Raw genomic sequence first — 13,450 nt, 5'->3', positions numbered from 1 at the left:
TGTGCATACATACCACATCTTCTTTATCCACCCATCTGTTCATAAACACTTAGGCTGCTTCCATATCTTGGCTATTGTAAATAATGCTGTTGTGCACATTGGGGTGCATGTAGCTTTTCAAATTAGTGTTTTGGGTTTTTTTGTACATATACCCAGGAGTGGAATTGCTGGCAAGCATAATTTTAAATGCTTTAAGAAAATTATAAAGCCATTCCAATCTTTAAATTTTTAGTACCACAATCTATTCTTATATCTAGGAATTTTTAGCATGATTTTGCTCCTTCTGAGGAGAAAGATAACACTAGTCATCACTGTCTGTCTTGTTCTCGTAAAATTCACTAAATTCAAATTTATTGAGATGATTGATATGCATTAGTAAGGTCTGAAGTATAGGATATTTTAAAGAAGTGAAAGTTTGTTCCATTCAAATACATACAATAAACCTACGTAACAGGGAATTGGGGTAACCTAAATGATTTAGTTGGAAATGACTGATTGACATAACTTTTTAAAACTTATTTTGTAATAATTTCAAACTTACATTAAATTTGCATGAATAGTACAAAAAACCCTCCCATGTACCCTTTACAGGCTCAACAAATTTTAACATTTTGCCATGTTTTCTTTCTCAAATGTTTATCACTTTTTATTAACTATTTGAGAGTACATTACATATATCATGCCATTTTACTCTATCACTAGCATGTATTCCCTATGAACAAGAATATTTTCCTGAATAGTCACAGTAATCAAGTTCAAGTAGTTTAATATTGATCAATACTTCTACTTAATCTACATTCTATTTTCCAGTTTCATCAACTGTACTAATAAGGTTCTCTTAGTAATTTTTTTTTGGATCATGTATTCCATTTAGTTGAGCTATTCTACTAGCTACCTTTGCCATTTTATCTTTTATGGTGCCCTTAATTCTCTTTTCTTCTTATTCTTTTTTTTTTTTTTTTTTTTTTTTTTGCGGTACGCAGGCCTCTCACTGTTGTGGCCTCTCCTGTTGCAGAGCACAGGCTCCGGACGCGCAGGCCCAGCGGCCATGGCTCACGGGCCCAGCCGCTCCGTGGCATGTGGGATCTTCCCGGACCGGGGCATGAACCCGGGTCCCCTGCATCGGCAGGCGGACTCTCAACCACTGCGCCACCAGGGAAGCCCATTCTTATTCTTTTACTATCTTGTTTATCAGTTTTAAATGGTGTCCTCTGACTTCCACCTATACAACAATTAATGGTCTAATTCTACTTTTGCCTTTCTGTGTCTCTTATTCTCTCATCTTTCAGTTGTATTCTTTCTATCTACTTTGGCAATTTACAAAATGCTTTACATACTGTTGTTCAATCATGTCGCCACTCATGTCTTAGACTTAAATCTACAATCAATGTGTTAAATGCTTGTGATCAGTCCTCTGCCAAAGTTTCCTCAATCATCCCTTTGCTGGAAGAAGTTCATTCTCCTGTAGAATGTGCATCAGAACCACCTGCAGGGCTTGCTTAAACACAAATTGATATACTCCATGCCAAAGCTTCTGATTTTAGCAGGTCTGAGGTGGACCTGAGAATATACATTTTTAACAAGGTCCCAGGGGACTCTGATGTTGCTGGTCTGGGGACTACACTCTGAGAACCACTGCTCCAGTAGATTGCTCAGGAAGGACTCATGAGCTCAGTAGTCCCTGAATTTTTGTATGTTTTAAACTATATTCTATAGCCTTGATATGAAGGACAGCTAGACAGAACATCCTTGGCTCATACTTTCTACCCTTGAGTTTCTTGGAAAATGCTGCTCTACTCTTACTTTACCTTGTATGCTATTCTTGAGAAGTCTTATGTCAGACTAATTTTCTCAGCCATTACATAATTTGTTCTTTTCGCTTGAGGTCCTGAGGAATCTTCCCTTGTTTTAAAAGTCTAATGGTTTTATTATATGTCTTAGGGTTGAGCAGTCTGAGTCAAAAGGGTACAAAGTAGGTCTGTTTGATATACAGATTTAGGTTTTCTTTACTTCTGGAAAATTTTCTTGGATTATATCTTTAAGCATTTGTTTGGTTCAAATATTTTGGTTTTCTTTTTTAGAGATTCCAATTACATGCTGGATCTTTGTTGTCTGTCTTCCATTTCAACTACTTTCTCTAGAACCCTTTTACTGTCTTTCTTTACCTCATTTAAATTCTTCTTTGAAATTCAATGACTTAAATTTTCATTTCAATATTTCCCTTAGGCACCTTGTAAGTTATTCTTTATTTATGATTTCTCCTATTGCTAGGCATTTCATTGACAGGGATCCTAGTTTGACAGTATTTCCTTCTGTTAGCACAGTGAAGTTCAGTTTATTTGATGGATGATGTTGAGTTATCAGGGGTCATAGGGAGTAACTGGCATGTCTTCTGGTTCTTTTCCATTTCTGCAGAATCTTCAATTTCCCCCGTTACTTTCCTTCTTCTCTTTACTTCCACGGATCTGAGGGGCATTTCCACTGCTTTTTTATCTCCTTCTCCTCCAGAGGCAATGTTTTGCTAAGGCTGCCTCCTCTATTCCTGCTAATGTTCAAATTCCTTCCCTGTATTCCTGGAATACAGGAATACCCTGTGTTCCTTCCCTGTGAATTACCAACTCCCCGACCTGACCTCTGTTTAGACTTTTAACACTTTAGTTTAGATTTTCTCTTTCTAAGGGAGATTTTCACTGTGCTTCTTCCAAGCCTCCTGCTCCCCTTCCTCTTTTCCACAGAGATTCTAAAGACGACTCCTCCATTCTCCATATTTGCAGCAGTGACAGGAGCTCTGTTTGAAATTTTGTTTATTTTTCTATTTACAGATTATTTGAAGTTTGTGGTATCCTTGGTCTCCTATTAATGCTATAAGAATAATTTCATGAATGTGTTTACTTGTGCTCCTTGTTGAATTAACAGGTTTTGGGGGAGGATATGTGAAGAGATTAGGATTTAGGCAGCTGCCATTATCCCAGTGCTATTTGGAACTCAGCACAACAGTTTTTCACAAGAGTAAAGTTATGCTTTAAGATACTGAAAGATTCTTTAGCTTTGTAATATATTTTGAAATCAGGAAGTGTGATCAGCTTTGTTCTTTTTCAGAATTCTTTGGGATATTTAAGGTCTTCTGTAATTAAAGCATTATGATATTGGCATAATGACAGACATACAGACCAACAGAACAGAATAGAGAGCCCAGAAATCAGTCTATGCAACTGATCTTCAACAAGGGTGCCAAGAATACACAATGTGGAAAAGACAGTGTTTTCAACAAATGGTGCTCAGAATACTGGGTATCCACATACAAAAGAATGAAATTGGATTTTTATTTTATACCATACACAAAAATCAACTCAAAATGGATTAAAAACTTACATGTAAACTTGAAGCTGTAAAACTTCTACAAGAAAACATAGGAGGAAAGGTTTAGATATTGGTTTTGGCAATGATTTCATGAATATGTCACCAAAAGTACAGTCAACTAAAGCAAAAATAGGTAAGTGGGACTACATCAAACTAAAAAGCTTCTGCACAGCAAAGGAAACAATCAACAGAGTGAAAAGTCAATCTAAGGAATGGGAGAATGTATTTGCAAACCATATATCTGATAAGGGGTTAATTTCCAAAGTACATAAGGAACTCCTTCAACTAAAGAGCAAGAAAAACAAAAACAAATAAAAACAGAACCTAATAACCTGATTAATAAATTGGCTAAAGATTTGAACAGACATTTCTCCAAAGAAGACATACAAATGGCCAACAGAAAAGATGCTCAATATCACTAATCATCATGAAATGCAAATCAAAATCACAATGAAATGTCACTTCATACATGGTAGGGTGGGTGGCCATTATCAAAAAGCAAAAGGCAAAAAAGCAACAAGTAAAATTAATTTTAATAACATTTTATTTAACCCAGTATATCCAAAATATTATCATTTCAATGATAATGTAATCAATATAAAAATTATTAACAAGATATTTTACATTCTATTTTTCATACTAAGTCTTAGAAATCCGGGGTGTATTTTACAATTACAGCATATTTTAATTCAGACAAACCATATTTCAGATCAGATACACATATGGCTAAAGGCTACCATGCTGGACAAAAGTAAAGTTTTGTGCAGAGGCGTGACATGATCTGATTTATATTTTACCCAGGATTCCTCTGGGCCTATCTTTTCATGTAGAAAATGAGAGTAGTAATTTCTACCTCACGGGGGTTTTGTGACAGTGAAATGGGATAATATATATGAAGCATAGAGCCTCGTCCTTGGCACATAATAAGTAATCAATAAATATTAGTTTTCTTCCCCTTCCTACATAATGAAATATTAGAAAAAAATTTTGCTTTACAGGATTTTAAAATATAAATCTGACATGAATTTAATTCATTTACTACTAATAATTAATAATTCTGAGCACTTATGCGCTACAAATGGTGCTATAATACTGAGTATGCATACAGACAAAATACGTTATGCCAGACAGAAGGAAATTGAGACTAGTGAAGGAGACAAATACTTAAAAACCTAACATTGGATAAGCTTTAATAGAGGTAAGAACATATGAAATAAAACAGGACTACTCATGCAAAGTAATTAAAAATTACAAAATCCAATTTACATTACACATAAAGTCTATTACTTGCCAATGTCTTGCCTTTGGCCAAATATTGAATTGGACAGCTCTGAAAAATGCTTGTGATTACTATAGTTAAGAATTAACAATGCTTTATATGGTGTTAGAGAATGTTCTGATTTCATTCTTTTACACGCAGCTATCCAGTTTTCCCAGCACCACTTATTGAAGAGACTATCTTTTCTCCATTGTATATTCTTGCCTCCTTTGTCACAGATTAATTGTCCATAAGTGTATGGATTTATTTCTGGGCTCTCTTTCTGTTCCATTGATCTGTATCTGCTTTAGTGCCAGTACCATACCGTTTTAATTACTGTAGCTTTGTGGTATAATCTGAAGTCGGGAACTGTGATTCCTCCAGCTTTGTTCTTTTTTATCCAGACTGTTTTGGCTATTTGGGGTCTTTTGTGTTTCCACACAAATTTTAAATGTAATTGTTCTAGTTCTGTGAAAAACGTCATTGGTATTTTGAAAGCGATTGCACTGAATTTGTAGATTGCACAATGGAATACTGCTCAGCCATAAACAAGAATGAAATTTTGCTATTTGCAACAACATGGATGGACTTGGAAGTCATTATGCTAAATGAAATAAGTCAGACAGAGAAATGTAAATACTGTATGATATCACTTATATGTGGAATCTAAAAAATACAACAAACTGGTGAATATAACAAAAAAGAAGCAGACCCACGGATATGGAGGACAAACTAGTGGCTGCCAGTGGGGAGATGGAAGGGAGGAGGGGCAATAAAGAAGTAGGGAGTTAAGAGGTACAAACTATTAGGTATAAAATAAGCTACGAGGATATATTGTACAACGTGGGGAATATAGCCAATATATTATAGTAACTATAAGTGGAATATAATCTTTAAAAATTGTGAATCACTATATTGTACACCTGTAACTTATTTAATACTGTACAGCAACTATATTTCAGTTAAAAAAAAAGAATTAACAATGCCTTATAAAATAAATTATTAATCAATGGATATCAAACTACCTAGACAAAATTATTTCTATTTACAAATAGAAAAATATAAATGAATAAGAAGTACTAGCTTCATTCAATATTATAAACCATACATTATACACCATATGTATACATTAATGGTGCATACAATTGGAACATTCTTAGGCAGTGCTTTTTATGTTCTCTTATGTTGCCCAGGCAATTGTTTCAACCTGAATTTTCTAACCTAAAATCAACCTAAATTTCCACCTGTTGTCAGAATAGAGAAAAATCACATTCATTTAGCAATATGTATTGAAACCTTTAAAATGTTTATCCTTTTCACCGAGTAATTCCACTTCTGCAAATCCAGTATATGGAGAAAAGGATTTCTGCACAAAGATCTTAATCAAAACACTATACGGGGGCTTCCCTGGTGGCGCAGTGGTTGAGAGTCCGCCTGCCGATGCAGGGGACACGGGTTCGTGCCCCGGTCCGGGAAGATCCCATATGCCGCGGAGCGGCTGGGCCCGTGAGCCATGGTCGCTGGGCCTGCGCGTCCGGAGCCTGTGCTCCACAACGGGAGAGGCCACAACAGTGAGAGGCCCGCGTACTGCAAAAAAAAAAAAAAACCCACTATACTGAAAATTTGGAAACAACCTAAATGTGCAACAATCAGGAAACTGCTAAATTCACTACAGCAGTGGTCCCCAACCTTTTTGGCACCAGGGACCGGTTTCATCGAAGACAATTTTTCCACTGACTGGGAGGGGGAGGGTGCAGCGATGGTTCAGGTGGTAATTCAAGCGATGGGGAGTGGGAGATGAAGCTTCACTCGCTCACCTTCCAGAGGTCCCCATCCTCTTTGAAATAATGTGCAGATCTTAAGGAAACCTGTATCTTAACAACTCTATCAGTGCTTTTCACACAGACACCCCATTTTTTAAATTCTTTTTAAAATTAAATAATATTTGGTCATTGTAGAAAATCAGAAAATATAAAGATAAGCAACATTTTTGAAAATAAAATGACCTCATCACCTAGAAACTACTGCTGGCAACATTTTAGAGTATACACAAACACATACACTCACTCCAGTATATTTTCATTCAGTCCCATGGCTTTAAATATTATCTTCATGATGATGACTTCCAAATTCATATCTCCAGCCGAGACATCTCCCTAACTCTAGACATAAATCCACCTGCCTACTCGACATCTACACTTTCACATCTAACAGACATTTCAAACTCAGCATGCCCCAAACTGAACTCCTCATCTTCACCACCAAACCTGCTCTTCCTGGCTTAACCCATCTCAACTGGCTATGGATTACTGTATAACAACTTATCGCTGCCATCAGGATGCCTCAGTTCTATGCAATGTGGGCCCTTCCTTACAACTGCTTGAGTATCCTTGCAACATGGCAGCTGCCTCTCCCCAAGTAACTAATCCAAAAATGAGAGCCTGGCACAATGCCTTTTAGGACCTAGCTTTGAAGTCAAACATCATCACTTCCACCATAATCTATTCAATAGAAGCAAGTTACTAAATACAGCCCACACTCAAAAGGAAGGAAATTAAGTTCCTCCTCTTGACGAGGGAAACATCAGAGAATCTGCAGACGTATTGCGCAACAACCACAACATCTCATCTGATGGCAATTTCATCCTTCTAGACACTCAGGTCCCTGGAGTTATCCTTGTCTCTGTCTCACTCTCACCCCTCATCTAATCTGTTAGGAAATCATTCTCATTCTACTTTAAATATATATCCAGAGTCTAACCATTTCTCTCCACTCCCACTGCTGCTACCACTACTGCTGTGAAGGACATGTACACCTGTCTCCTGAATTGCTGAAATGCCCTGCTTCTACTTTAGCCCCGTACAGTGCACTCTTCACACAGTATGATCCTTTTAGAATTTAAGTCAGATCATGTCTCTCCTCTGCTGAAACCCTGCACTGGCTCCCCATTCTCTCAGAGCAAAAGCCAAAGGCTTCACATGGAACTGCAAGACCCTACATCAGAGGCCTCCAACCCCCAGGCTGTGGACCGCTACCGGTCCACGGCCTGTTAGGAACCAGGCCGCACAGCAGGAGTTGAGCGGCAGGTGAGCAAGCAAAGCTTCATCTGCCGCTCCCCATCGCTCCCGTTACTGCCTGAACCATCCCCCCACCCCACCCCCCCGCACTCACCGGGTGAAAAACTGTCTTCCATGAAACCAGTCCCTGCTGCCAAAAAGGTTGGGGACCGCTGTCCTACATAATCTGGCCTCATCACCACCTTGATCATTCTGCTTCAGCCTCCTTGCCCTCCTCACTACTTCTGTCTTTACTCCAGCTGTTCTTTCTGCCTAGAAGAGTCTTTCCTCAGATATCCACTTGACTAATTCCCTCACCTCTTCCAAGCCTTTGCTCAAGTCCTACCTATTCAATAAGGTCCATTCTGACTACTTTATAAAATGCTATAAACTGCCTAACTCCCACGCTCTCTCCGGATTTCCCTTACTCTGCTCTTTTTTCCATAGCACTTTTAGCCTAATGTACTTTAAATTAACTGATAATTGTCTTTACTGTTCATTGTCTGCTTCCTCTTACTAGAATGTAAGTTCCATGAGAGCAGGAATCTTGATCTGTGTTGTTCACAAATGTATCACAGTTGTATCCCAAATGCCTAAAGCAGTGCCTAGCACATAGGAGAAGCTCAACAAATATGTGTTGAATTAATGAAGAGACATAACTTTAAAAAATCAAAATAATTTAGAAAACTTTTTCAGTTAGTAAAAATACATATGGCGAACATCTTCCCACATGACTTTAAAGGGCTATTCAGTATATGACTACACGGCTATATCACAATTTACCTAAACAATTTCCTTTAATTGGACATTTAGATAGTCACCAGCTTTTCTCATTTATAAATAACGTAATGAACATCTATTGATATGTTACATGACTTATTTCCTTGGGAAATATTTCTAGAAGTAGAAATGCTGAGTCAAACGATGTGTGCATTTTTAAGGATAAGTATATTATACTGCTTTTACCAGCAATGCATGAGAATGCACATTTTCCCACCTCCTAAGATGGGTTATTAACGAATTTAAAACAGATAAACCTGGATTCCTATCTGGGTACTGCCATTAATGAGCTTAAAGTTATTCTATCTATAAAACAGGGATAATAATTGCACCTACCTCCCCATTGTTGTGAGGATTAAAGGAAACAAAACATATGTAAAGCACTTACACTGCTCAACACAGTAAACATTCAATAACATGTTACGTTTATTTCTACCATTGCTGTGACTTGAAAGAAATCAACTGCAAAGTGCCCTGCACATTATTACAGGACAGCAATCTGTTACTATAATAAAGTATTTCTTTAAAGCTCAACTTCTTTTTTAATCATTTAGCAGCGAATTACAAATATTCCTAATACAATGCATCTAACTGGGAGGAACAATATTATTACTACCTCGATCTCTATTTTTGTTTTACTTTTGACAGCGGGAAACCATAAACAAAGTTTCGCATTCCCTGTCGCCAAGGAGACAAGACACCAGAGGAAAGCAGGAAAACAAACTGCCAAGTGAGCCAACTACACGTCGTATCTCAGTCTGGTCAGCACGTCCCACTCGCCACTCCTGGGGTGGCAGACGGTAAATTAAGGATTCACCAGGGACTCCGAACAGGGCTGCCGTGTCTGAAAGGCCAAACCATGGCAACTTCCTTAAAGCATCGTTGGAAAAAAAACAGTGAGAGTCTGCGAAGGCTCTGCATTGCCTTTGAAACGTACACCAGCGCACGACAACCGTCAGTGCGCGCTCGCGCGCGCGCGCGCACACACACACACGTACATTTTGACGCCCTCTGTAGGGCCTAGCTTTTCGCCTGACCCAGCTCTCATATCGGACAACTCGTTCCTGTGCAGGTGCTGACTCGGAGGTCAGTCACCTCCTAAGCCTCGGCTCAAACCAAATGTCCCAGTGAGGTCTGCTTTGATGGTTTTACGTTCAAACCTACGCCAGACCCACAACCCCAAGAACCCTGACCCCCAAGAAACCCCAACAACGACCGGAAAGCCACTCCGCGTTTCTCCCTGTCTAGGGACAGGAAACGCGAACCCTGACGCGTGGGGCAGGGTGGGCGGCCGCGCGGGCGCCCGCACCGCCCCCAGACTCCCGGCCGAGGCCGAGCGCGGGCTCGGGGCCTCGGCGCTTCCTGCGGACGCGCATCCCTGCGCCACGTCGGCCAGCGCCCCCGCCCGCGCCCAGCACCCACCGAGCTCTTCGTGCCCAGCCGCCTCGGCCGCCGCCGGCGCCGCAGCTTCCATCTCTCGGGGGTCTCCAGGACGCCGCCGCCCCGGGACGCGCGCTCCTGCCGCTGCGTGGCCAAGGCCTTCCTGGCTGAGCGGGAACCGCGCCCGGCCCGGCGCACCGCACCCGCTCGGCGGGGAGCATGCGCAGTGGGGCGGCCCGGCCCGGCCGAGGCGCCGGGGCTCGAGGAGCCTTCCTGGGGCGTTGGGTTGCGGCCAGTGAACAGCGCTCGGGGTTGAAGACCCGAGTGAGAGGAGGTCCGGCTGCAGGAGGGCAGGGTAACGGGAGAGGAGGGACGTTTTGGAGATAACTGGGGGTAGTAACTTAGAGCTGGCGGAGACCCAGGCCTATAGCTCCCTGGTGGGGATGAGGGTGGGGAGGGTGTCTTTACAGATGACCACGAGCTCAAATTCCAGGACGCCATCTACTTGCAAGGCTTTAGCATTCTGCAAGGCACCTTGAAGAATGCAAAGTAGGAGGGAATTTGCCCCATCCATGTTGGAGTTCTGACTACTTGTTTTTCCGTCTCTATGCCTCTATTTAGAGATAGAGGGTGCCCTCAAGTAGCGTTTCATTTAGTCAGATAGTTTCACTTTAAGGATTTTTCAGTGCTCTTCAGATACTTGACGTTAGCCGCAGTGTTGAAAGGAAATTAAGGTTAAGAGTAATTATACTGATGCAGTGTCAAATATTCTTAAGCACTGTACATGCATTGTCTTATTTAATTCAGATGACAAGCCTGTGCGATAATTCTAATGTGTATATCCATTTTACAGATGTGGGAACTAAACGCACAGAGCTAAGTAACCTGTCCAAGGATAATAAAGTAGTAAATGGCAAAGATGGAATTCTGTCTGCAGCCAGAGCTGGGGCTTACAATGTGCAGCTGGCCCCTCAGGTGGGTACATCTGAAGCAGGCTTTTGGATAGAATGAAAGTGCTTTAATTTTGAAATTGCTCTTTTTTTTTTTCATTTCATAGTTCTTTAAAGCCAGGACATAAGACTTTTTCTTTTTGTCCGTTCTATTTCAGTAGGGTCTTCTGAGGAAAGTTGGTTTGTTGTTGTTGTTTTGATGGGGGGTGTGTGTCTGATTTCTAGGATCACTGATATAACTACATGGTGATAGTGATAAATATTTAAAATGCTAAGATTTAAAAAGTACGCAGTTACATGATATCTGTACCTTTCCTCCTGTTGCATCTTTTGTGAGTTTTACTAGTGGTTTGCCAAAACCCTTTGTTTTCCTTAAATCAACCCCAGTCATTCACAAACATACACTTGCAAACCCCAAAGAAAGGTTTTCTGTAAAATGTTCCTGACACATAACAGAGGTGTAGGGGAGATAGAGAAAAAAGAACTCTATCGTGGTGGATCATAACTAGAGGAATAGTCCCTAAGCCGTATTGGGGTGGGGTACCTAGTTACAGATCAGTGGGAGAGAAGACAGGCATCGGATAGGTAACTGTCCAAGAAACCACCCATTGTAGTGAGAACACTTGGGACAGTGTCTTGAAAGAGCAACATTATCCTTTGAGTGTTAACAGGGATCAAAAGCCATTGTCCTCTAATCTCAGCATCAGGAAAAGCAGATCTGGCAGTGTGGAAGGGAAAAAGGTCTGACCTGTAATGGAGGCCTGGGCCGAGGCAGGCAGCCAGGCTCAGTGTTTTTACAGACTGATATGGAGATAAGCCAAGTGATAGGGATGATCATAAAATTCAAGACAATTATATGGTTTCATATTGCACTACTTGAGAAGGTATTTACTGTGACTTCTGCTCCAGATCTTGTAAATTGGAAGAGGGTATAGGGAAAAGCTATATTAGAATAAAGGCATTATAAAGAATCTGACTATTTGAACCCTGGCGATTCCTTTCTTTCTTTTCCTCACTTTAACTTCCTGGATCATATGTCAATTACTTCCTCCTTTGTAACTACCATACTTTGTTCATATCTCTGTTGTAACATCTCTCCCTGTGCGTTATAATTATTTCCCTGTCGGAGTCTTATGCTGTACTGTGAATGCCTGCAGGAGAGAAGCTGTATCTTTGTCTGTGTCTCAAAAGGCCTAGCAGAGTGCCCTGCATGTATCAGTGGTTCAGTAAATAGGTGTTGAAAGTTGTTGAATATAGCCTCATGGATACATGAAGGGAAATATTTAGAAAGCTTTAATTTATCCAAACACATTCATGGAGCACCTCCCCTGTGCCAGGGACTATGCTAGATGCAGGGTCTGTAATGGCAGAGAATATTGGTATGAACTGGAGTTCATAGTCTAGTATAGGAGGATGCAAAAGAAAAGAACTAAACAAAATATTAACTATGTAATTACAGTGTTGGTGAAGAAAATAGTAATAGGGTGCTACTGGAGAAACTACTTCAGATTGAGTAGGCAGGACAGTCTTCTCGGAGAACATTTAAGCTGACACCTCAAGATTAGAAGGAGTTAGATGTATGTAGGGAGAAAAGCAGTTCAGGCTGTGAAAATAGCCTTCACCATTTCACAGATGGAGAAATGGCTGTGTTTCAGACATGTTGATTTGAGACACCTGTGGAACATCTAGATAGCATCTTTTATACAGTAGTTAGATCTCAAAAGTTTCTTCATGTGTAAAATAATATTTCCAACCTCACAGTTTGTTGTGAAGATTTAATGAGATAAAGTATTTAGAACATTAGTCCATTGCCTAGTTCACAGAAAGCATCAAGTAAACTGAACATATTAATTAAGAGTTTTTTATGGTACTAGAGAGAGGGACCAGCTTAAACTAACTTAAGACAAAGGGGGACTTTTACTGAGATCCCCAGGACAGAGATTTGACTGGGGTCAGGAACAGCTGATTTTGATGCCTCTGAGACTCTGTCTCCTTCTCCTGCCATTGCTTTTCTCTGTGCACCTGCTTGTATATCTGTGCAGTGTTTTGCTGCAGAGGTCCTCTGCTTCTAAGGTTTACCTGGCAGGAAACATGGTTCCTAAACCGTCGCAATTTCTATAGTTTACAGTTCAGGTGTCCAGAAAGACACTAGTTTCTTTTTTTTCAGTTTCAGTTTTTAAATTTCTCAGGAAAGAATTGTGATTAGATCAACTTAGATCAGGTTCTCACCCCAGACTGGTAAAGTGAGGGGTGAACAAAGTCATATATGTGGTAGGTACTGATGAAATTATTGCAGATGACAGTGTGAAGAAGGTAACAGTTTCCAAAAAAGAAAAGCTGAGCGGACCAAATCCTCAGCATTTACTCTATTTTGATTCCCTCTGTGTAAAATATTATTTATTATGTATCTTAAATATGTTTTACCCTCTTATGTTTTCAATGTATATAGAGATAATTTCTCACCATCTTCTAATTAATATCCACTTTAATGACTTCTGTATTCTGTTGAAGAATTTAGGAAACATGCTGACCAGCACTGGTCCTCTTAAGAGTTTCTTTGTTGGAGTAATTGTTGCTGATAACCATACTTTTATTACCAATAAGTTTGTTTTATTTAACTCTTTATGACTGAGTTAGTAGATTAAAATTAACTGAAAACTGTGCCT

General features: G+C 40.0%; 1 protein-coding gene across 1 annotated transcript in view; it reads right to left on the bottom strand.

The window, feature by feature from the left end:
• The window catches only part of SLC36A4 (solute carrier family 36 member 4), a 43,998-nt gene extending 34,037 nt beyond the window's left edge, over positions 1 to 9,961 (bottom strand). The window contains exon 1 of the mRNA XM_082844847.1: positions 9,877 to 9,961. Within this exon, the coding sequence (XP_082700973.1) occupies positions 9,877 to 9,928 (52 nt within the window). The 5' untranslated portion in view covers positions 9,929 to 9,961. The remainder of the gene's footprint in view (positions 1 to 9,876) is intronic.
• Between the last annotated feature and the right edge of the window lie 3,489 nt (positions 9,962 to 13,450).

Source organism: Leucopleurus acutus, assembly GCF_964270905.1.
Source record: "Leucopleurus acutus genome assembly, chromosome: 8".
Lineage (NCBI taxonomy): Eukaryota > Metazoa > Chordata > Mammalia > Artiodactyla > Delphinidae > Leucopleurus > Leucopleurus acutus.
Note: the sequence above shows the minus strand (reverse complement) of the source record. Positions and strands in the feature narration are given on the sequence as shown.